General features: G+C 39.5%; 1 protein-coding gene and 1 non-coding gene across 2 annotated transcripts in view; one reads left to right on the top strand and one right to left on the bottom strand.

Moving 5' to 3' along the window:
* adgrv1 (adhesion G protein-coupled receptor V1) overlaps positions 1-26,248 on the top strand; it is a 469,843-nt gene extending 443,595 nt beyond the window's left edge. The window contains exons 94-95 of the mRNA XM_061897509.1: positions 12,287-12,464; positions 20,635-26,248. Of these exons, the coding sequence (XP_061753493.1) occupies positions 12,287-12,464; positions 20,635-20,753 (297 nt within the window). The 3' untranslated portion in view covers positions 20,754-26,248. The remainder of the gene's footprint in view (positions 1-12,286; positions 12,465-20,634) is intronic.
* On the bottom strand, positions 18,353-18,426 carry trnai-aau (transfer RNA isoleucine (anticodon AAU)). The gene has a single exon. It is a non-coding gene; the product is annotated as a tRNA-Ile (tRNA).
* Positions 26,249-26,482: the final 234 nt, after the last annotated feature.

Below are 26,482 nucleotides of genomic sequence, written 5' to 3'. Positions count from 1 at the left end.
AAACACACTCCGCAACCTTGTGGGCAGCCTTCATAGAAGAGTTGAAGCGTAATAGCTGCAACAGGTGGACCGACATCATTTTGAACCCTATTGGCTAGGAATGGGATGCCACTTCAAGTTCATATGTGAACTATTTGGCAGGTGGGCAAATAGTTTTGGCAATATAGTGTAAGTAAATATGAAATGTTATTATGAATGTTATTTACTTACAGCGTATATTTAATGGAAGTTTTTGGATCATTTTAGAGCGCTTTATAAGCGGAGTAGAGCAAATCCCATCACTTCCATTGTTAGCTGACTTTTGCTCCCAGACTGGCAACCGGGAGGAAATGGATCCCATCTGAGGCTATGAAACAAGCCAAATCTGCTCTCAGGCATGGAGACATAGTAGGACAAGTGCAGCACGGAAGAGGTGGGTTTAGACTTGGGGCTAGTCGACCCACATGGCACAAGGCAACATCAGCCCAGAGGACAAAGCTGGTGGTTGATCAGGTTCGACAACAAGAAGAGGCAGACAGATGTGCATCAGCAGTGGCTCAGTCCAAACAGGGACAGTGGACTAGCTGGGAAAACCTGGAGCATCGTAAGCTCACATGGAAGGATCTTTGGGAAATGGAAGGGAGCCAAATCAGCTTCATCATCAGAGCCACCTACGATGTTCTTCCCACACCCAAGAACTTGAACCAATGGTTTGGAGAAGATCCTTCTTGTGCACTCTGTCAAACCCCTGCAACACTCAGTCACATCCTCACTGGCTGCAAATTCAGTTTGTCTCCAGGCCGCTACACCTGGAGGCACAACCAGGTCTTAAGACAACTGGCGATCACCCTGGAGGAAAGGAGAAATAACAACAAAGCCCTCTCTCCTCCAATCCCTAGTCACTCAATCATCACTCAGTTTGTAAGAGCAGGACAACTACCACCAAAACCATCTGCAAGAGTGGAGGCAACCCTTCTGGACCCTGCCCGGGACTGGAAAATGCAGGTTGACTTGGACCAAAAACTCATCTTCCCGGCTGAAATCATTACAACAAGCTTCAGGCCGGACCTGGTCTTGTGGTCAACCTCCCAGAAGATTGTGTTCATTGTTGAACTAACTGTACCATGGGAAGCTGCAGCTGGTGAAGCATATGAGCGCAAACTGAGGTATGCGGACATAGCAGCCGAGGCAGTAGAACATAATCTATATTGTATGTAGAGTTATTTTGTCTAATCAGTCTGACCTAAGCCTAAATTGTATTTTTTAAATTAATCATTTAATCTTTGTGATTAACCCATGCTTTTCTAACATTTTACAAGGTAGGGAACTGTAAGTAGGTCAGATATTTTAGTTTGATTTAAAATGATTAAAATTTCAGAGCAAGATTACTAACTCAGTGTTAATATTGGAGTGGGATCCGGGTCCCTCTGTAGTGTAGGTCCTGAGGTCAAACAGGTTAAGAACCCCTGCTATTTACAATGACCCTGCAGATGTAGATGAAACATTAAAACGGTGTATGTTCATTCATGTGCATCAATGTACAAACCCCGTTTCCATATGAGTTTTGAAATTGTGTTAGATGTAAATATAAACAGAATACGATGATTTGCAAATCCTTTTCAACCCATATTCAATTGAATGTACTAAAAAGACAAGATATTTCATGTTCAAACTCATAAACTTCAATTTTTTTTTGCAAGTAATAATTAACTTAGCGTTTCATGGATGCAACACATGCCAAAGTAGTTGGGAAAGGGCATGTTCACCACTGTGTTATCAATCATCAATCAATGTTTACTTATATAGCCCTAAATCACTAGTGTCTCAAAGGGCTGCACAGACCACCACGACATCCTCGGTAGGCCCACATAAGGACAAGGAAAACTCACACCCAGTGGGACATCGGTGACAATGATGACTATGAGAACCTTAGAGAGGAGGAAAGCAATGGATGTCGAGCGGGTCTAACATGATACTGTGAAAGTTCAATCCACAATGGATCCAACACAGTCGCGAGAGTCCAGTCCAAAGCGGATCCAACACAGCAGCGAGAGTCCCGTTCACAGCGGAGCCAGCAGGAAACCATCCCAAGCGGAGGCGGATCAGCAGCGCAGAGATGTGTTACATCACCTATTCTTTTAACAACACTCAATAAACATTTGGGAACTAAGGAAACCAATTGTTGAAGCTTTGAAAGTGGAATTCTTTCCCATTCTTGTTTCATGTAGAGCTTCAGTCGTTCAACAGTCCGGGGTCTCCGCTGTTGTATTTTACGCTTCATAATGCGCCACACATTTTCGATGGGAGACAGGTCTGGACTGCAGGCGGGCCAGGAAAGTACCCGCACTCTTTATTTAACGTAGCCACGCTGTTGTAACACGTGCTGAATGTGGCTTGGCATTGTCTTGCTGAAATAAGCAGGGGTGTCTATGAAAAAGACGGCGATTAGATGGCAGCATATGTTGTTCCAAAACCTGTATGTACCTTTCATAATTAATGCTGCCTTCACATATGTGTAAGTTATCCATTCCTTGGGCACTAATGCACCCCCATACCATCACAGATGCTGGCTTTTGAACTTTGCGTCGATAACAGTCTGGATGGTCCGCTTCTCCTTTGGTCCGGATGACACGATGTTGAATATTTCCAACAATTTGAAATGAGGACTCGTCAGACCACAGAAAGCTTTTCCACTTTGCGTCAGTCCATCTTAGCTAAAAGTTAAAGTACCAATGATTGTCACACACACACGCTAGGTGTGGTGAAATGTGTCCTCTGCCTTTGACCCATCCCCTTGTTCCACCCCTGGGAGGTGAGAGGAGTAGTGGGCAGCAGCGGTTGCCGCGCCCGGGAATCGTTTTTGGTGATTTAACCCCCAATTCCAACCCTTGATGCTGAGTGCCAAGCAGGAAGTTAATGGGTCCCATTTTTATAGTCTTTTGTATGACTGATAGATTATCTTGGGCCCAGAGAAGCCGGCAGCGTTTCTGGATGTTGTTGATAAATGGCTTTCGCTTTGCATAGTAGAGCTTTAACTTGCACTTACAGATGTAGCGACGAACTGTGTTTAGTGACAGTGGTTTTCTGAAGTGTTCCTAAAACCCATGTGCTGATATCCTTTAGAGATTGACGTTGGTTTTTGATACAGTGCCGTCTGAGGGATCGAAGGTCACGGTCATTCAATGTTGGTTTCCGGCCATGCCGCCTATGTGGAGTGATTTCTCCAGATTCTCTGAACTTTTTGATGATATTATGGACCGTAGATGTTGAAATCCCTAAATTTCTTGCAATTGCACTTTGAGAAACGTTGTTCTTAAACTGTTTGACTATTTGCTCACGCAGTTGTGGACAAAGGGGTGTACCTCGCCCCATCCTTTCTTGTAAAGACTGAGCATTTTTTGGGAAGCTGTTTTTATACCCAATCATGGCAGCCACCTTTTCCCAATTAGCCTGCACACCTGTGGGATGTTCCTAATAAGTGTTTGATGAGCATTCTTCAACTCTATCAGTATTTATTGCCACCTTTCCCAACTTCTTTTTCAGGTGTTGCTGGCATCAAATTCTAAAGTTAATGATTATTTGCAACAACAAAAAAAAGTTTATCAGTTTGAACATCAAATATGTTGTCTTTGTAGCATATTCAACTGAATATGGGTTGAAAATGATTTGCAAATCATTATATTCGGTTTATATTTACATCTAACACAATTTCCCAACTCATATGGAAACGGGGTTTGTACTAAACAAATGGTGACTTCCTGTCAGGAGTTGTAATATACGTCCATTAACAAGCTTATTGGTGTGTTTAGTGGAACATGCCAAAGTTAAGTCGGAGAACATGTCTTAGTGTATAAACCAATTAGTGATTATGTGCGGCCCAGTAGCAAATGCGTCACGGACCAGTACCGGTCCGCGGACTGCTGGTTGGGGACCACTGCCCTACAAGGACTCTGCCAGGGAGAGAGTTGCACGTCCCTCGGCTCAATGGAATTGGCTAATCTTGTTTTATTGATGACAGCACACTGCTGCCTGCACAAGGTTGAGTTGCAACTCAGTGGCAGCGATAAGCGCTCCTCGCAGCACTCCCGGCAGCTGAGCGCTTATTCAAGGGCTAGGAAAGAAAGATAACAACAAGGAATAATTCAAGGTTAGATTGGCAAAATTTTGGGCAGCAGAACTAAGTGTTGACACATCTGAGGTGCATACTTGCCAACCCTCCCGATTTTCCCGGGAAACTCCCGAATTTCAGTACCCCACACGAAAATCTCCCTGAGCAACCATTCTGCCGAATTTCTTCCGATTTCCACTCGGACAACAATATCGGGGGCGTGCCTTTATCGTTTTCTACAACCTGTCTTCACGTCCGCTTTTCCTTCATACAAACACATTATATATGCAGCTAATACACACTCATAAACGAATGCAAGCATATTTGGTCAACAGCCATACAGGTCACACTGAAGATGGCCGTATAAACAACTTTAACACTGTTACAAATATGCGCCACACTGTGAACCCACACCAAACAAGAATGACAAACACATTTCGGGAGAACATCCGCTCCGTAACACAACATAAACACAACAGAACAAAAACCCAGAGACTTCTTGCAGCACTAACTCTTCCAGGACGCTACAATATACACCCCCGCTACCCCCTACCCCAAAACCCCGCCCACCTCAACCTCCTCATGCTCTCTCAGGGATAGCATGTCCCAAATTCCAAGCTGCTGTTTTAAGGCATGTTAAAAAAAATAATGCACTTTGTGACTTCAATAATAAATATGGCAGTGCCATGTTGGCATTTTTTTCCATAACTTGAGTTGATTTATTTTTCAAAACCTTGTTAAATTGTTTAATGCATCCAGCGGGGCATCACAACAAAATTAGGCAAAATAATGTGTTCATTCCACGACTGTATATATCGGTATCGCTTAATATCGTAATCGGTAATTAAGAGTTGGACAATATCGGAATATTGGATATCGGCAAAAAAGCCATTATCGGACATCTCTAGTTTTTTTAATGTTTTTTATTTTTTTGAGGAGGGGTTTATTCCCTTTTTGTCATAGAAGACTTTATTCTATTATAGCAAACACATAAAATAACATAAAAAACATAAGTGAAGTTTTTGATGTGAATTACTTGGAGCCTTTAATATGGTTAATAATTCATAACAAGTTTGGCTTTGATTCATTATTATTTTTTGAGACGATATTAAAGAAGAAAAACAGCCTGCATTGAGTTATTAGAGTCAACATTGAAACGTTTTCTGGTCACATTTCACCTGTATGCTCTTTTATTCCACTTTTTATGGGTTTTTTTTTTTGGTAATAGTATCTTTAAAATGTGCCGGCAGCCGTCAAAAAATTAGCTTTGGGACGCAAACATCTTTCGGGCCGCACTATAATTCATTACAACTTTGGTTTTGATTCTTATTTTTTTGAGACAATATTAACCTTTTAAGACCCAAGCTGTTTGTTTACATGATTTTTTGATTTGTCTTTGCTATTTGGGCTTATTGTACCCTAATTAGAATACAAAATAAAAATCATCTTTTTATATGATGTACTTAGTCCATAAGTAACAAATGTGTACTTCATGTGTAGTGACATGCTTATTTTTATTTTTGCACCCCCCGCCCCCATACACACACGCACACACACACCTCACAAGTAACAAGCGCTTGCCTTGTTGCCTTTCCATTAAGAACAATACATTAGTTTTTAGTATAAGTTTGTTGGTTTCAAGAAATGTAATGCAGAGCCCATATCATTATGTCAAGATAATGGCACTAGCATTTACTTTATTTAGGAATATTTTTCAACATATTGAGCAGAAAGGTCTCTTTTTTTTTCTACCAAGAAAAGTGCACCTGTTATTAGTGAGAAAATATTTATTTTAAGGAATTTTTGGGTTCATTGAGGTTAGCTATTTTTACTTGTTTTGGAAAGTCTTAACAAGCCAAATTTTCTTGTTCTATGGACAGATCATTTAGCTTAGTTCAAATAAAATACCCCTCATTTTTGTATTTTTAGGGCCCGCATGGCCCATTGTTTTCTCTTGTTTTGTCTCTGTTGAGCGGTGATAGAAGCACACAAGCGGTTTTTGTGACAGGTTGTTCTTTTTGAGGTGTTTCAGAAAGTAAAGTCTCTGCTGTGCCTTTTTGATGGTCACTGAGGTGTTCATACTTCACGACGGGTCTTCCTCGATCTGGATCCCCAGGAACCAGAAGCTGGAGACCCTTTCCACATCGTCCCCATCAGGGACGTGCACATGATTATCGAGGGGCAGGGGCTCAAAGTCAGAAAAGGGAAGGACATTTTTTTTTGGGTCCTTTACACAATACGGAAATTAATGTAAAATTAAATTTGCTAATAGGAAGCTAACTACTTAGCTGTGTGTCCTTTGTAGGTAAAAGTGATTGCCATTTCTTTTGTGTCAACAAATTATTGTCATAATGAGTTAATTCACATTATCGTAGGCTTGAAAGACATGAAAAGCAACAAAACACTGGTTTATTATTAGGCTATTTATTGTTAAAGATAAGCACTTTAATATTGAACATTGAACAGTGCAACATGAAATTTGAAAAAAAATAAATAAATAAATACCCAAATGGAAAAAAATTCAATGTGAAAATCTGTCCTTCTTCCCTTAACTTGATGAAAACACCATCAAGTTGTAACTTATGGTCTTTCTCACTTAATGCTCAGACTAAACAACTGAAACGCAATGCAACTTTATATCTAAACCTCTACTGTGAGAGAAATGTGATCCGCCGTAAACACAGTGCATTTCATTTTGAAAATTGACCCGGTGTTTTATTTTGTATTTTGTACACTACATCCTGTCCCGCACGATCCGCTCTGCTCTGTGCGGAATTGATGTGCTGTGCTCCGACGTCCGGCAAAAACAGAAGCTGACACATTGAATAATAGAATAATACAGCGTTTTTCTGAAATATTACCCATATTAGATGCTGAATAAGTGGACGGCGACTAGACCATAATTCACAGGTTCAAGTTGCTCCTCTGTCACGTCTCCTCAGGCCGCAGTTGGCTCTCTCTCCTCTCTCTCACTCACTCACTTGTCTCTCTCTCTCTCTCTCTCTCTGGCAGAAGCCCAGGCTCAAACAACCTGGTATTACAAGAAAACGTGGAGTTTTTGTAGCGCTGTTTTTTTTTGGTTTTTTTTTTACATCCCTAACAGGAATTTATTCATGTTGTTCAAAGAAAAAAAAAGAAAAAAAAACACACACACAGGCAGAGAGCACTTTTTAAGACGAGGCAAAAAAGGGCAGGGGCTCAAGCACCCATAGGGCCCTATGTGTGCACGTGCCAGGTCTCCATTGATGTACAGTCGTTGGATGTTTATTGTGTTTTTCTAACGGAAATCCATGATCAGCTGCTTCGTCTTGGTGCTAAGACGAAAGGAGCTTCCAGTTTTTGACAAACCCACCCCCAATTCCTGTGTAGTCTTTTGTGTGAGTTATTGGAAAGTTGTTTAACCCTTCCCACCCAAACACTCACCTAACCTCCCACTCACCCCACTGAACTCGCTCTGACCCCGGGCTTGTTTTTTAAGCCCTCGGGGTGCCGGAGCAGCCTGCACTCTGTCTGACCCCAAAAACTGGAGCTATTGTGTGAGCGCGTGTGTTTGCATGTGTATAGATGATGTAAGCCTTTTTTCCCTGGTCCGGCCTATGCCTGTGTCATTGTTATATTTCAGGGGACTTCATTATTGACTCAAAGTTCCTGCTAAATTACAACTACAGTGGAACTTACCGTATTTCCTTGAGTTGCCGCCGGGGCGCTAATTAATTTGAAACCTCTTCACACTCCTGCGCTTACCAAAGGCATGCGGTAAAAGTAAGCATGCGCTAATTATTTTAAAACCTCTTCTCACTCCGACACTTACCAAAGGCATGCAGTAAAAATTTGAGTGTGATGTAAGCTTGGACCTTAAATCCTACTGAATAGCTCTTAATCTTCTTCCCTTTATGCGATTTCAAATTACCGGTATTGAAATCAGCCTTCTCCGTTTTGAAAATGATGACAGGGGAAGTGTCACTCGTGACGTCACGAGTTTGACCAGGCGGTCATACTAAGCATGCGCTAATTATTTTGGGACGCGAGTTCGACCCGGCAGTAATTCAAGGCAGGCGCATACTATATACCTTGCGGCAATTCAAGGAAATACGGTAATTGGTTATTGAACATTGTTTGTAAATTGAAAAGTTTTTATAGTGAAGTAAATTTCTCCATAAGAAAGCGATGTAAATATGAATAAAAGGTTTCAGGCTCGACAAAAGTCCCTATTTTAAAGAGGTGATGACTTGGTCAGCTTAGTTCAGTTTTTTTTATTTATTTATGCCACACATTTAAAAACAACCCCAGCTGGCCAAAGTGCTGCACAGACATAAAAAAACAATTTGCAAAAAAATTGTCATTTAAATGGTGACACAGAAAAATGAATAAAATACAATAGTAAAATATACCTTTAAAAAAGTGCAGAATATCCATCCATTTTCTACCGCTTGTCCCATTCTTGGTCGCGGCGGTGCTGAACCCTATACTAGTGGCGTTCAGGCGGAAGACGGCGTACACCCTGGACAAGTCGCCACCTCATCACAGGGCCAACACAGATAGTGCACTTACTAAAAGCACAGTTTAGGTACACTTAAGTAGTGAAGTGAAGTGAATTATATTTATAAAGCGCTTTTTCTCTAGTCACTCAAAGCGCTTTACATAGTGAAACCCAATATCTAAGTTACATTCAAACCAGTGTGGGTGGCACTGGAAGCAGGTCGGTAAAGTGTCTTGCCCAAGGACACAACGGCAGTGACTAGGATGGCGGAAGCGGGAATTGAACCTGCAACCCTCAAGTTGCTGGCACGGCCACTCTACCAACAGAGCTAAACTGCCAAGTACCGGCATTAGGTGTCACTTTATTAAAGGCCTACTGAAACCCACTACTACCGACCACGCAGTCTGATAGTTTATATATCAATGATGAAATATTAACATTGCAACACATGCCAATACGGCCTTTTTAGTTTACTTAATTGCAATTTTAAATTTCCCGCGAGTTTCTTGTTGAAAACGTCGCGGAATGATGACGCGTACGCGTGACGTCACGGACTATAAGGAAATATTAGCGCTGCACGACACACAGCTAAAAGTCGTCTCTGTTCATGGGGTAATTACACAGTATTTTGGACATCTGTGTTGCTGAATCTTTTGCAATTTGTTCATTTAATAATGGAGACTATAAAGAAGAATGCTGTTGGTGGAAAGCGGTGGATTGCAGCTTTCTTTAGCTTTCTTTGTTTGTTGTGAAGCAGTGAACATGTTTACTCGATGTCAACCAGCATGTTTTTGGATGGGGAGATTGTGATATATATCTTACCGGAGACATCAGTGGATTATTCATCGTCCCGCAGCAGCTGTGAGTTTGGCTCCTCGGCTTCTCTCTGAGACAGTGTGTGTTCACCACAGCCATCCGACCTCGACGTATGTCTGTACAATCTTTACTTTACAATCTTTAAAATCTCACTAAAACACTATTAAAACAATAAGCAGATAAGGGATCTTCCAGAATTATCCTAGTAAATTTGTCTAATTACATCTGAAACGCTCACACTGGCGTCGCCCGGAGCCGTCGCTTTTTTTTTTTTTCTATTCCTTCAATATGAATATCCTAATTCACGAATCCCCCATTGTCGCTCAAATTAATGGGGAAATTGTCGCTGTCTCGGTCCGAAATGCTCTTACTGCTGGTGGCTCCCATTAAAAACAATGTGAATACATGTGGAGCCCTGCAACTCGTGACGTCACGCGCACATACTTCCGGTAAAGGCAGGGCTTTTCTAATAGCGACCAAAAGTTGTGAACTTTATCGTCGATGTTCTCTACTAAATCGTTTCAGCAAAAATATGGCAATATCGCGAAATGATCAAGTATGACACATAGAATGCACCTGCTATCCCCGTTTAAATAAGAAAATCTCATTTCAGTAGGCCTTTAAGGAAAATCAATATGTGCACAATTTAAGTACACTTAAGTAGACACATTAAGTGCACATGGTATGTGCAAAAAATAAGTGCACTCACTAAGTGGACAATTTAAGTGCATTTAAGTACTTGTGTTAAGTGCACACGTTAAATGCGCAAAAAAGTGCACTTACTAACTGCACATAAGTACGCACAGTAAGTGCCACCTTATAATTACACTTACTAAGGGAAATGCACTCAAGGAGACAGATGAAGAGCGCATGTTTAGTACACAAGTGCGCAAAATAAGCGCAATTACTAAGTAAACAATTTAAGTGCGCTTAAGTACACATGTTAAGTGTGCAAAATAAGTGTATTTTCTAAGTGCACAATTTAAATGCGCTTCAGTATACACATTAAGGGTCACTTTATAAGTACACTTACTAAGGAAACTCACACAAGGAGACAGATGAAGAGCGCATGTTTAGTACACAAGTGCGCAAAATAAGCGCAATTACTAAGTAAACAATTTAACTGCGCTTAAGTACACATGTTAAGTGCACAAGTTAAGTGTGCAAAATAAGTGCACTTTCTAAGTGCACCATTTGAGTGCGCTTAAGTATACACATTAAGGGTCACTTTATAAGTACACTTACTAAGGAAACTCACATATGCACAATTTAAGTTCACATAAGTAGACACATTAAGTGCATGTTAGGTGCACAAATTAAAGTGCGCAAAATAAGTGTCAGGTTTGCTACTGACAGTTTGTTTGTGTTTTAATTTATCCTCTGTGTGTTTAGTATTTCCTGTCCTTAGTTCCTGTTAGCAGTCTTATTTTGGTTCAGCTTCCTGTTTGTCTCCCTGAGTGCTTTGTTTCCCCTCAGCTGCGGCTGATTGGCACCTGGCCACACCTGATGTCAATCAGCCAGCTCATATTTTACCTGCTTTGTTCCTCCAGTCAGTGCTGGATTATTGAGTTGTCGATAACACTTCTTGTCGCTCTTGTGATGTGTTATTGCTCCTGCCGTGTCGTACCTTGTCGTGTCTTTGCAGCGTAGCAGTAAGCTATATTCGGTTGTTGTTTGTAGCTTACTGTTTTTTGTTGCCTGCTTCCAGTTTGTTCTTTAATTTTACAAGTACGACTTCTGTTTCCTGCTAGATACCTGTTAGCTTCCACGCTATGCCTTTTGTTTGTTATCCGCCCATGTGCGCGCTTTTTGTTTGAACCCTTTTTGTTTTTGGCATAGTGTTTAATCAAATCATGTTTTCCTGCAAAATGCCTCCCTCCATCTCTGCATCTTGGGGTTCATCAACATTAAACTCTGACAATAAATGCGATTACTACGTGCACAATTTAAGTGCATTTAAGTACACATGTTAAGTGCACAAGTTAGTGAAGTGAAGTGAGGTGAAATATATTTATATAGTGCTTTTCTCAAAGTGACTCAAAGCGCTTTACATAGTAAAACCCAATATTTAATTTTTACATTTAAACCAGTGTGGGTGGCACTGGGAGCAGGTGGGTAAAGTGTCTTGCCCAAGGACACAACGGCAGTGACTAGGCTGGCAGAAGTGGGAATCGAACCTGCAACCCTCAAGTTCTTGGCACGGCCGCTCTACCAACCGAGCTATACTGTGCAAAATAAGTGCTTTTACTAAGTGGACAATTTAAGTGCACATTAGTACACTTCTTAAGTGTGCAAAATAAGTGCACAATTTAACTGTGCTTAAGTACACACATTAAGTGCAACCTTATAAGTCCACTTACTAGGTGTACTCACTAAGTGCACAATTTTAATGCACTTAAGTAAACACATTAAGTGCACAACTTATGTATGCAAAATAAGTGTAATTACTAAGTAAACAATTAATTCCACTTAAGTACACATGATAAGTGCGCAGAATATATTACCTAAAAATTCTAAAATGTAATATATTTACAAACTAAAACAACAACAACAAGCTCAACTGCTCTGTGTGTGACCTCACCAATGCGCTTTTGGAAGAATGGTGGAAAATACCTATAAACACACTCTGCAACCTTGTGGACAGCCTTCCCAGAAGAATTGAAGCTGTAATAGCTGCAGAAGGTGGACCGACATCATATTGAACCTTATGGATTAGGAATGAGATGGCACTTCAGGTTCATATGTAAGTCAAGGCAGGTGGCCAAACACTTTTGGCAATATAATGTATCAAAATACAGCACCTTTTGATTTTGGTTGGTGCCTATAAAAGCACCGAATTCGGTTCCAATCCCATAAAGGCAAGGGATAAAGTAATAACAATGATTCCTTTGTGGGCATGCCAGGTATCAGCAGACTGGGAGCGAGCGTCACTCAGGACCAGTACTCAGCCCACGATTGGTTTCAAGCCCGGTCCAGGCACGGGGGCGTACACCGTGGAGGGTGGCTTCATAAACCCCAGCCTGGTCACTGCAGAGGAGGAGTCGCAGGAGTTTGACGACCTCATATTTGCCTTAAAAACAGGTGAGGATTCCCCGAGCATGCAGTCGTGCAAACAGAAAAATATTCCACATGGGTACGTTAAGACAGTGGTTCTCAAATGGGGGTACGCGTACCCCTGGGGGTACTTGAAGGTATGCCAAGGGGTATGTGAGATTTTCTAAAAATAGCAACAATTGAAAAATCCTCTATGAATATATTTATTGAATAATACTTCAATAAAATATGAATGTAAGTTCATAAACTGTGAAAATAAATGCAACAATGCAATATTCAGTGTTGATTTTTTTGTGAACATGTTCCATAAATATTGATGTTAAAGATTTTTTTTTGTAAAAAAAAGTTTAGAATGAAGTTGATGAATCCAGAATGGATCTCTATTACAATCCCCAAAGAGGGCACTTTAAGTTGATGATTACTTTTATGTGTAGAAATCTTTATTTATAATTGAATCACTTGTTTATTTTTCAACAAGTGTTTAGTTATTTTTATATCTTTTTTTCCAAATAGTTCAAGAAAGACCACTACAAATGAGAAACATTTTGCGCTGTTATACAATTTAATAAATCAGAAACTGATGACATAGTGCTGTATTTTACTTCTTTATCTCTTTTTTTTTAACCAAAAATGCTTTGCTCTGAGTAGGTGGTACTTGAATTAAAAAAAATTTTGACAGGGGGTACATCTCTGAAAAAAGGTTGAGAACCACTGTGCTACGAGGTTGTGTTTTTTTTTGTTTTTTTTACCAAGTACCACCTCAGAAAACACGTGGCTCTCCAAGTACTACCAAAATGACCAACATTAAAATATAGTAGCATACTAGGCCAAAGTCTTTATTAAAATACCAGACAGAACTTTTACGTTTGTAAATTATTTTGGTGTAGAAAACCATACAGTGGGGCAGAAAAGTATTTAGTCAGCCACCGACTGTGCAAGTTCTCCCACTTAAAATGATGACAGAGGTCTGTAATTTTCATCATAGGTACACTTCAACTGTGAGAGACACAATGTGAAAAAAAATCCAGGAATTCACATTGTAGGAATTTTAAAGAATTTATTTGTAAATTATGGTGGAAAATAAGTATTTGGTCAACCATTCGAAGCTCTCACTGATGGAAGGAGGTTTTGGCTCAAAATCGCACGATACATGGCCCCATTCATTCTTTCCTTAACACGGATCAATCGTCCTGTCCCCTTAGCAGAAAAACAGCCCCAAAGCATGATGTTTCCAACCCTATGCTTCACAGTAGCTATGGTGTTCTTGGGATGCAACTCAGTATTCTTCTTCCTTCAAACACGACGAGTTGAGTTTATACCAAAAAGTTCTATTTTGGTTTCATCTGACCACATGACATTCTCCAAATACTCTGCTGTATCATCCATGTATCCATTTTGGTATAAACTCAACTCGTCGTGTTTGGAGGAAGAAGAATACTGAGTTGCATTCCAAGAACACCATACCTACTGTGAAGCATGGGGGTGGAAACAACATGCTTTGGGGCTGTTTTTCTGCTAAGGGGACAGGACGATTGATCCGTGTTAAGGAAAGAATGAATGGGGCCATGTATCGTGAGATTTTGAGCCAAATCCTCCTTCCATCAGTGAGAGCTTTGGATGGTTGACCAAATACTTATTTTCCACCATAATTTACAAATAAATTCTTTAAAATTCCTACAATGTGAATTCCTGGATTTTTTTTCACATTCTGTCTCTCACAGTTGAAGTGTACCTATGATGAAAATTACAGACCTCTGTCATCATTTTAAGTGGGAGAACTTGCACAATCGGTGGCTGACTAAATACTTTTTTGCCCCACTGTATGTGTGAATGCTTGGGAATATTCACACGATGACGCATCATTGAACTATTTTTATTTAATAATGTGAATCATTTAGTACAAAGGGTGATGACAACAAGGGAAAATGTGTCGTAGAGATGTATCGAAAAAAGCCGTCAGTCTGACTCCCGACGTTGACGTGTCCCCCTCTCACATGTCACACTGAACTTGTGACCCGCTCCACAGCGCGGAGAGCAGTCGGCAGTAAAGATAATGGCCTCCTCAGGATGACATAAGCGGGCGAGGCCAGGAAGCAGGCCAGTAACGAGGCTCTTCACACACTTCCTTCGCTCGTCAGCCATTAAACGCTCCTTTCGGACTCATAAAAAGCCGAGGTCTGATCGTGAACTTTTTCCTTGAAGGAGCGCTCCGACACACGGCGTGGCGTCTGACGACGGCGTCGGTCGTAACACTCACGACATGTTATGTCATCATGCTTTATCTCCGAGTAGACAACTACCGTATTTTTCGGACTATAAGTCGCAGTTTTTTTCATAGTTTTGCCGGGGGTGCGACTTATACTCAGGAGTGACTTATGTGTGAAATTATTAACACATTACTGTAGAAATATCAAATAATATTATTTAGCTCATTCACGTAAGAGACTAGACGTATAAGATTTCATGGGATTTAGTAATTAGGAGTGACAGATTGGTAAACGTATAGCATGTTCTATATGTTATAGTTCAACCTTTATGAAACCAAGGGCTACTTCTTGGGTACTGATTAATGCGAAGGGCTACCAATTTGATACACACTTAAATAAATTGCCAGAAATAGCCAATTTGCTCAATTTACCTTTAATATATATATATATATATATATATATATATATATATATGGGTATTTCTGTCTGTCATTCTGTCGTACATATTTTTTTCCATTTACGGAAGGTTTTTTGTAGAGAATAAATGCTGAAAAAAAACACGTAATTGAACGGTTTAAAAGAGGAGAAAACAGGAAAAAAAAGGAAAATTACATTTTAAAACATAGTTTATCTTCAATTTCGACTCTTTGAAATTCAAAATTCAACCGAAAAAAAGAAGAGAAAAACTAGCTAATTCGAATCTTTTTGAAAAAATTAAAAAAATAATTTATGGAACATCATTAGTAATTTTTCCTGATTAAGATTAATTTTAGAATTTTCTTGACGTGTTTTAAAACGGTTAAAATCCAATCCGCATTTTGTTACAATATATAACAAATTGGACCAAGCTATATTTCTAACAAAGAAAAATCCTTATTTCTTCTAGATTTTCCAGAACAAAAATTTTAAAAGAAATTCAAAAGACTTTGAAATGAGATTTAAATTTGATTCTACAGATTTTCTAGATTTGCCAGAATCATTTTTTTGAATTTGAATCATAATAAGTTTGCAGAAATATTTCACAAATATTCTTTGTCGAAAAAACAGAAGCTAAAATGAAGAATTAAATTAAAAACCCCACTTCCGTCAGTTGGTTGAGGTGGGCGGGGTTGGGGGCGCGGGGGTGTATAGCCTGAAAGAGTCATGGATGCATGGCATTCTGGGTAATTGTTATGTTGCGTTTATAATGTGTCACTGTGAGGATGTTCTCCCGAAATGTGTTTGCCATTCTTGTTTGGTGTGGGTTCACAGTGTGGTGCATATTAGTAAGAGTGTTAAAGTGTTTTATATCACAACCTTCAGTGTACTCTGTATCACCCAGTATGCCTTGCAATCTCGTACGTATGACAATAGAAGCAGCCAAATGCATGCGTCCGGCCGGCACGCAGATAGCATAGCGTAAAAGGCGGGTGCAATGACATGTTGTTGAGGGCGTTAAAAGTAAATCCATCACGGCACGCCCTCAATACTGTTGTCCGAGGCAAAACCGAAGAATGTTGACCCCGGGTGATGTCCGGAAGAGGCTCCGAGAACCGGAATCCCCCCGTAACATTTGGGGTGGTCGACGATTGTGCAGCTGAGCCACATCAGAGTGGCCAAAGAGCCGCATGCGGCTCCGGAGTCGCGGGTTGCCAACCCCTGTCTTAGATTGAGACATTTGGCATTTAATGGTGGACTTTAAATATACACTATATCACCTAATTACCTGGCCCGGCCACAGGTGTATAAAATCAAGCACTTAGGCATGGAGACTGTTAATGCAAATATTTATGAAAGAATGGGCCGCTCTCAATGATTTCCAGCGTGGAACTGTCATAAGATGACACCTGTGCAACAAATCCAGTCGTGAAATTTCCTCGCTCCTAAATATTCCAAAGTCAACTGTCGGTTTTATTACAAGAAAATGGAAGAGTTTGGGAACAACAGCAACTCAGCTACAAAGTGGTAAGAGGGTGAAATTTGCTTGAGGAGGAATTATGGTGTGGGGTTCCTCCGGGTACTCCGGTTTCCTCCCACTTCCAAAGACATGCACCTGGGGATAGGTTGATTGGCAACACTAAATTGGCCCTAGTGTGTGAATGTTGTCTGTCTATCTGTGTTGGCCCTGCGATGAGGTGGAGACTTGTCCAGGGTATACACCGCCTTCCTCCCAATTGTAGCTAAGATAGGCTCCAGCACCCTTTGCGACCCCAAACGGGACAAGCGGCAGAAAATGGATGGTTGTTTTTCAGGAGTTGGGCTTGGCCCCTTAGTTCCAGTGAAATCAACATTTTGGACAATTCCATGCTCCCAACCTTGTGGGAATAGTTTGGAGCATGCCCCTTCCTCTTCCAACATGACCGTGCACCAGTGCACAAAGCAAGGTCCATAAAGACATGGATGACAGAGTCTGGTGTGGATGAACTTGACTGGCCTGCACAGAGTCCTGACCTGAACACCCCGGGATGAATTAGAACGCCGACTGAGAGCCAGGCCTCCTCGACCAACATCAGTGTGTGACCTCACCAATGCGCTTTTGGATGAATGGTGGAAAATTCCTACAAACAAATTTCCCAGAAGAGTTGAAGCTGTAATAGCTGCAAAAGGTGGACCCACATCATTTTGAAACATACAGGTTAGGAATGGGATGGCACTTCAAGTTCATATGTGAGTCAAGGCAGGTGGCCAAATATTTTTGGCGATATAGTGTATCATTGTAAACAAATATTAACATAGCCTTCAAATTATTGCGGTGCAGATGGATACTAAAATGTCGATGCCGGTGATACCAGGTAATCCTCCTTTTTCACTGTCCCTCTCACTCTCTGTAAAGCACCAGTTCCATTGGCAGCAAAGTAGGCCTAGGGCATAATCCTACCACCACTATGCTTGACAGTAGGTATGGTGTTCCTGGGATTAAAGGCTTCACCTTTTCTCCTCCAAACCTATTGCTGAGTATTGTGGCCAAACAGCTACATTTTTGTTTCATCTGACCACAGAACTTTCCTCCAAAAGGTCTTATCTTTCTCCATGTGATGTCAGATGAAACAAAAATTATTATCAAAATATATATGTCTATTTTCGCGATGTTAGCCTACTATCAAAATTACTTTATACATGGACAAAGATAAGACCTTCTGGTCGGATGAAACTAAAATTTAGCTGTTTTTGCTACAATAAATATAATAAATTCACAAAAGAACCAAACTTCATGAATATTTTTTGTGACCAACAAGTATGTGCTGCAATCACTCTTCCACTAAAAAATAAGATTTGTAGAAAATATTGGAAACTCAAGACTGCCATGACATTATGTTCTTTACAAGTGTCTTTTGACCACGACTGTATACATTCTCCTCAATATCATGTCAGTATCGCCAATATTCATAATAATTCACTTGGTATCAGATCGGAAAGAAAATCAGTGTTATCGCACTCCAGGGAAACTTTTATGTAAAGATACTATAACCAGTCCTGTCTTTATAAAACTAACACTTAATCAGTCAAATACTTGAATATTAAAGTAACACTTTTTTCCCTTGCACTATTTAAAAATAATCATATTTATGTGTGATGTAAATTGTATTTGTTTATTTTTGGGGTAATAGAAATAAACATTGACTGCCTTTTACATTCTAAGCTTACACTTTCCGAAAGCTTCCACACTCTAGCTAGTGTTTTATTACCTGTCACTGACATCTGATGAGGACATTTTGTTAAAAACACAGCTGGCCCGTACGGGGATCGAACCCGCGACCTTGGCGTTATTAGCACCACGCTCTAACCAACTGAGCTAACCGGCCATGTAAAGACAGCAGGTTTGATTTGTGCGGGTGGGGGTCAGCGTGGGCTCGTATCCATACCTATGATGACTGGAAGTATTTTTATTTTTAACTTAATAATTCATTTTATGATTGTTTTATTTTTACTTATGATTTTATTTGCCGTCTTGTAATTTTATGCACCTTTGAAGCACTTTTAATTGCCTCTTGTACAAATTGTGCTCAATATATACAGTTGACAAGTGTAAAAAATAACTTAACCATTGGAAAATAATAATAGTAATACAATAAAATAATAACATTAGATCATATAATTATTCTTATTATATTATAATACATAATAATAATTATACAATAATTGGTGAGACAATTTCAACTGGATTTTATGTAACTTTTTAACTCTCTTAAAGGGGAACTGCAATTTTTGGGAAATGTTGCCTATCATTCACAATCCTTATGTGAGACAAGAATACATATGTTTTTCTTTTTATTAATGCAGTCTAAATCGTAAATAACCGTTAGTACGAGGTGGCTAACAATGAGGCTAATAGAGCAGATATAGCTCAAGTGTAACTCGAAGCATCATGTAGCAGTATTGCTAAGTGCTAAACAAGAAATACAAACTACAAACATAATAAAACAATCACTTAGCGTACAGTGAGCGGGCATATTGTCGCGTCTTCCTAGCGATGTCCTCAGGTCTAAATTGAATTTCAACATTGACCAACTTCCTGGTTTATGGCCATAACATTCCACTATAAACACATTATCAATCAATCAATCAATGTTTATTTATAGAGCCCTAAATCACAAGTGTCTCAAAGGGCTGCATTAGAGGGCTTCATAGTCAAAATAGATGACTCATTAGGTACATTGTTAGCCATCTAGTACGAGCCGTATTTACATACATATATATATATATATATGTTTATATGAAGTATACACACACATACAGTATACATACATGTATGTATATATATACTATATATATATATGTATTTGTATGCATACATATACATGTGTGTATATATATATATATATATATATGTATGTGTATGTATGTACATATATTGTATTATTTTTATACAAGTTTATATTGGGTTATGATCTTAATGTGCTTTGTATTTATGTTAGCATTTAAGCTATCTAGCAATTGACAATTGGTGATTATATATATATATATATATATATATATATATATATATATGTATATACATGTATATATATATATATATATATATATATATATATGGTAAATGGGTTGTACTTGTATAGCGCTTCTCTACCCCGTTTTAATGAGCCCAAAGCGCTTTGACAGTATTTCCACATTCACCCATTCACCCACACATTCACACACTGATGGAGGGAGCTGTCATGCAAGGCGCTAACCAGCACCCATCAGGAGCAAGGGTGAAGTGTCTTGCTCAGGACACAAGGGACGTGACGAAATTGGTACTAGGTGGGGATTGAACCAGGGACCCTCGGGTTGCGCACGACTAGTCTCCCACTTCGCCACGCCGTCCCTATATATGTATATATATATATATATATATATATATATATATATATATATATATATATATATATATATATATATATATATATATATATATATATATATATATATATATATATATATATATATATATATATATATATATATATATATATATATATATATATATATTTATTTATATATATATATATATATATATATATATATATATATATATATATATATATATATATATATATATATATGTATATATATAGGGACGGCGTGGCGCAGTGGGAGAGTGGCCGTGCGCAACCCGAGGGTCACTGGTTCAAATCCCACCTAGAACCAACCTCGTCACGTCCGTTGTGTCCTGAGCAAGACACTTCACCCTTGCTCCTGATGGGTACTGGTTGGCGCCTTGCATGGCAGCTCCCTCCATCAGTGTGTGAATGGGTAAATGTGGAAGTAGTGTCAAAGCGCTTTGAGTACCTTGAAGGTAGAAAAGCGCTATACAAGTACAACCCATTTATTATTTATTTATATATATATATATATATATATATATAAAATTAAGATCATACCCCAATCTAAACTCAAGCAAAATGAAACACGATTTGTATTTTTTTTTAAAGTATAACATTTAGATCGGAATGAGTAAAGTGATTCATGTGTTTAACATTTTGACTCAATTCGACAGCACTCATATTTTTTCTTTCGGATTTTTGTTTTAGGCAGCGGTCTCAACGTGAGCGACAATGAGTCCATCCCCGGCAGCCACGATGGCGGCAGCGTCAGCAGCTCCCAGATCGTGGAGCTCAGAAGAATCCCCATCGCTGACACACACCTCTAACCTTTTTTTTTTTTTTTTTTTTTAGCACAACACAGTATTTTTATACCAAGACATTTGTTTGCACTAAAATATTGTTTTTGTGTGGAATAGAACTCTTTCATGTCATCAGGGGTGTCCAAAATGTGGCTCGGAGGCCATTTCCGGCCCGCAGCTTGTTTTTGAGCGGCCCAAATGTAAAATGTAAGGTAAAATATCAACATTACACCCAAAACAATTAAGAAATGCAAATTTGGGAAATATTGCGTGCGAAAGCTGAACTTAAATGCTACCATTAACATGCTAAAAGTTAGAATCATCAAGTACCAAGTCATATGACTGCGGTGTTGGGCTGTAAAACTGGCAAAAAAATAATTAGCACACTAATGTAAGTACACGATAATGCTAATCTTAGCATGATAGCAGTTAGCATGTGTTGAATACCAAGTTACATGACTTTGAGGTGTTCGGCTGAAAATTGGCCCAAACATTTAGCATGTTCACCATAAAGCATGTCTTAAGCACAAATGTATACGGATCTGAGGCGTTTGGCTGCAAAATTGTCTAGAAAGGTGCGCGCACTAATGTTAGCATGCTAACAGTTAGCATGTGTCAAGCACCAATGAATATATGGATCGGAAGCGTTTGGTTGCAAAAATTGGCTGAAAAAGTGCACGCAGTAATGTTAGCATGTGTCAAATACAAAGTTGTGTATGAGTCTGAGGCATTTGGTTACAAAATTGTCTGAAAGAGTTATCGCACTAATGCTAGCCTGCTAACCGTTAGCATGTGTCAAGCACCAATGTGTATGGATCTGAGGCATTTGGCTGCAAAATTGGCTAAGAAGGTATACGCATTAATTTTAGCATGCTAACAGTTAGCATGTGTCAAGCACCAATGTATACGGATCTGAGGCGTTTGGCTGCAAAATTGTCTAAAAAGGTGCGCAAACTAATGTTAGCATGCTAACAGTTAGCATGTGTCAAGCACCAATGTATACGGATCTGTGGCGTTTGGCTGCAATAATTGTCTAAAAAGGTGCGCAAACTAATGTTAGCATGTGTCAAGCACCAATGTATATGGATCTGAGGAGTTTGGTTGCAAAAATTGGCTGAAAAAGTGCACGCACTAATGTTAGCATTTGTCAAATACAAAGTTGTGTATGAGTCTGAGGCATTTGGTTACAAAATTGTCTGAAAGAGTTATCGCACTAATGCTAGCATGCTAACCGTTAGCATGTGTCAAGCACCAATGTGTATGGATCTGAGGCATTTGGCTGCAAAATTGGCTAAGGAGGTATACGCATTAATTTTAGCATGCTAACAGTTAGTATGTGTCAAGCACCAATGTATACGGATCTGAGGCGTTTGGCTGCAAAATTGGCTAAAAAGGAATGTGCACTAATGTTAGCATGCTAACAGTTAGTTAGCATGTGTCAAGTACTAACTTATATGACTGTGAGGTGTTCGGGTTCGAAAATTGGCCAAAAAAGTTAGCATGCTAGAATGCTAATGTTAACATGCTAACAGTTAGCATGTGTCAAATACAAAGTTGTGTATGAGTCTGAGGCATTTGGTTACAAAATTGTCTTAAAAGAGTTATCGCACTAATGCTAACAGTTAGCATGTGTCAAGCACCAATGTGTATGGATCTGAGGCATTTGGCTGCAAAATTCGCTAAAAAGGTGTGCGGACTACTTTTAGCTTGCTAACAGTTAGTATGTGTCAAGCATCCATGTGTATGGATCTGAGGCATTTGGCTGCAAAATCGGCTAAAAAGGTGTGCGCACTAATTTTAGCATGCTAACAGTTAGCATGTGTCAAGCACCAATGTATATGGATCTGAGGTATTTGGCTGCAAAATTGGCTAAAAAGGAATGCACACTAATGTTAGCATGCTAACAGTTAGTTAGCATGTGTCAAGTAAATAAATAAATAAATGGGTTGTACTTGTATAGCGCTTTTCTACCTTCAAGGTACTCAAAGCGCTTTGACTCTTCTTCCACATTTACCCATTCACACACACATTCACACAATGATGGAGGGAGCTGCCATGCAAGGCGCCAACCAGCACCCATCAGGAGCAAGGGTGAAGTGTCTTGCTCAGGACACAACGGACGTGATGAGGTTGGTTCTAGGTGGGATTTGAACCAGTGACCCTCGGGTTGCGCACGGCCACTCTCCCACTGCGCCACGCCGTCCCAAGTACTAATTTATATGACTCTGAAGTGTTCGGGCTCGAAAATTGGCCAGAAAAGTTAGCATGCTAGAATGCTATTGTTAACATGCTAACAGTTAGCATGTATCAAATACAAAGTTGTGTATGAGTCTGAGGCACTCGGTTACAAAATTGGTTATAATAGTTATTGCACTAATGCTAGCATGCTAACACTTAGCATGTGTCCAGTACCAAGTTATATGAGTTTTGAGGTGTTTGGCTGCAAAATTGGCAAAAAATAGTAAGCATGCTAATGCTATGAATGCTGCAGCACGGTGTGATTGTTTTTGGTGTCACACTACTGTAGCATTGGCATTTTCAGATCATTTACCCATTTTTCATGCTTGAAAAATGCTTAATTTATGGCAAAATTGTGTTGAATGTGCTCTGTTACCGCTTACACAAAGCTCAGATATGGATGTTGTGTTTGGATCATTCAGCATAATTTTTGGTTTTAATAGACCGGAGGTCGGCAACCCGCGGCTCTCGAGTCGCATGCGGCTCTTTAGCGCCGCCCTAGTGGCTTCCTGGAGCTTTTTCAAAATGATTGAAAATGGAAAATATGGTGGAAAAAAATTATTTGTTTTAATATTGTTTCTGTAAAACAGAAAACATGACACAAACCTTCCTATTTTTTTTTTGAAATCACTGTTTATATTAAACATTTTTCCCCGATGAGAGGAATTAACGAGAGCCGTTTTGTCCTACTAATTTATGCGGTCCTTGAACGCACCGTAGGTTTTTTTTTTACATGTACAACTTTCTCAGACACAGCCACAGTAAGACATGTTTTTATGCCACTCCTTCTTTGTCTCATTTTGTCCAACAAATGTTTCGTTCTGCGTGTGAATCTACAAACGTGAGCTTTTTTTTTATTGTTATTGACTTGTGTGGAATGCTAATCAGGCATATTTGGTCACGGCATGACTGCAAGCTAATCGATGCTAACATGCTAATTAGGCTAGCTTCATGTACATATTGCATCATTATTGTAGCTATATTTGAGCTCATTTGATATCCTTTACTTATGTCCTCACTTTATTTAATTTATATTTGCATGTCTGATAGTTGTTTGTGTGACATGCCTTTATGGGAAACAGCAAACATTACCTAGCTTGCCAAAGATAGTAATAAATCCATTAGAAGAAGACAGCCTGCTGTTTCCTTTAACTTAGACAACGCATCTATAACTTTGGCCATTCTAAGCCATACATTTCTAGAAGTAATCTCAACCTCAGAAAAACCTCCGTTTTACTAGTTTTCCAATGTTACAAAAATGTGTAGAATAGATATTACATTTCAACATTTCTATCAACAAAGATTTGTGTCAGCCTGTGACACGTAGTCATTGTGATAGTTAACAGCTAATTTAAACACAATCACCATGTGTTGCCTTCACCATAAGAAATATATAAGTTTTTTTATTTTTTTGCAGCTAAAGAAGAATTTTTTTTGTCTATTTTTGGTCCATTATGGCTCTTTCAACATTTTGGGTTTGCCGACCCCTGTACTAGACTGACCATATAGTCTCTTTTCCCCGGACATGTCCTCTTTTGCGGGGCTGTCCGGGCGGGGTTTCTTAAATGCCTCAAATGTCTGACGTTTTGAGTCAGGGTTGTGTGTATTTTCAATGTATGTACTGCGTTAATAAGGGGTTAAAAAACAAAACTAATTGTGACGGTATTTGCTCGCAGCAAAATTCGTGAGAGCGAGATAGTGGATTGCTTGCTAATCAAGGCATATTTGTCCTACAGCCATACAGGTCACACTGAGGTTGGCCGTATAAGCAACTTTAACACTGTTATGGTAAATGTTAAATGAGTTGTACTTGTATAGCACTTTTCTACCCCTTTCTAAGAAGCCCAAAGCGCTTTGACAGTATTTCCACATTCACCCATTAACACACACATTCACACACTGATGGCGGGAGCTGCCATGCCAGGCGCTCACCAGGACCCATCAGGAGCAAGGGTGAAGTGTCTTGCCCAAGGACAAAACGGAAGTGACTAGGATGGTAGAAGGTGGGGATTGAACCAGTAACCACACCGTCCCCCTGTTACAAATATACACCACACTGTGAACCCACACCAAACAAGACTGAGAAACACATTTCGGGAGAACATCCACACCGCATTCACCACTAATACTCATACTTGCCAACCCTCCCGATTTTACCGGGAGACTCCCACACTTCAGTGCCCCTCCTGAAAATCTCCAGGGGGCAACCGTTCTCCTGAATTTCACTGTCTTTAGCGTCCTCTACAACCTTTCATCACGTCCACTTTTTCTACATAGAAACAGCGTGCCGACCAAATACCATAACATATGCGGCTTTTACACACACACACACAAGTGAATGCAAGGCATACTTGATGTCATACAGGTCACATTGAGGGTGGCCGTATAAACAACTTTAACACTGTTACAAATATGTGCCACACTTTGAACGCACACCAAACAAGAATGACAAACACATTTTGGGAGAACATACGCACCGTAATACAACATAAACACAAAAGAACAAATACTCAGAACCCTTGCAGCACTAACTCTTCCGGGAAGCTACAATATACACCTCGATTACGTCACGTCAAATATTCCACTTTGAAAAATAATTTTGATGGAATATTTTACATATTTTGTGTGTTTGCCATGAAAAAGACATAGTTTTGTTTGACAAAAAAGGCCGTACAACAAAAAATCAACATAAACAAATCTAAAACATTTTGAAATGAGGAATAGATCTGAAGTTGATGTAGACTCCAGAGATTTAAGTGTTAAATATAAAATGCATGTATGCCCTGGCACACCATTATCATCATTTCATGACCCAATCAAAACACTCTTTTTACTTTTATACCGAAATAAATGCACCTGCAACTTATTTAATAAAAACATAGAAAAAAACTACCAGCAACGGTAAAGTTTAGTTGCATGAAGGAAAGAAGAAAGTAAATTCCTGGATTTTTTTTCCACATTCTGTCTCTCACAGTTGAAGTGTACCTATGATGAAAATTACAGACCTCTGTCATCATTTTAAGTGGGAGAACTTGCACAATCGGTGGCTGACTAAAAAATGTTTTGCCCCACTGTATGAAAGTGGTCATTTAATTACGCCGCTCTTGCTGGAAAAAGTTTGGACACCCCTGACATGGAATTTTTGAGCTCATTTTTTACAGTACTTCCATGGCTGCATGGACTTGTGCATCAACATGTTGTACTAAATGAAGTGAGTGTATATCTGGGACGTTTTGTAGCGATCAACTAACTAAACTTTCTTATTAAATTCTGCCTATTTTAAATCGGGCTGTGCTGCGCTTTTGTCGTATGCGTGTACTATTGCTGTGATTCCACTTTTTTGAAGCGTGACTGCCGATGTTTACTGTACGGTTATGGAAATAAGTCTGCACAGGGTGAGAAGTCATCTTTCAAGTTCGCCATCTGCAAACGAGGTGAAAGATTTTCTCCAATTTCCGCTAAGGCTCATGTATTCCGTTCATATTTTACTGCTTATACCGCAGAGGGGTTGAGGAGAA

This window comes from Nerophis ophidion, linkage group LG01, assembly GCF_033978795.1.
Source record: "Nerophis ophidion isolate RoL-2023_Sa linkage group LG01, RoL_Noph_v1.0, whole genome shotgun sequence".
NCBI lineage: Eukaryota > Metazoa > Chordata > Actinopteri > Syngnathiformes > Syngnathidae > Nerophis > Nerophis ophidion.
This window is presented reverse-complemented; position numbering and strand designations above follow the sequence as displayed.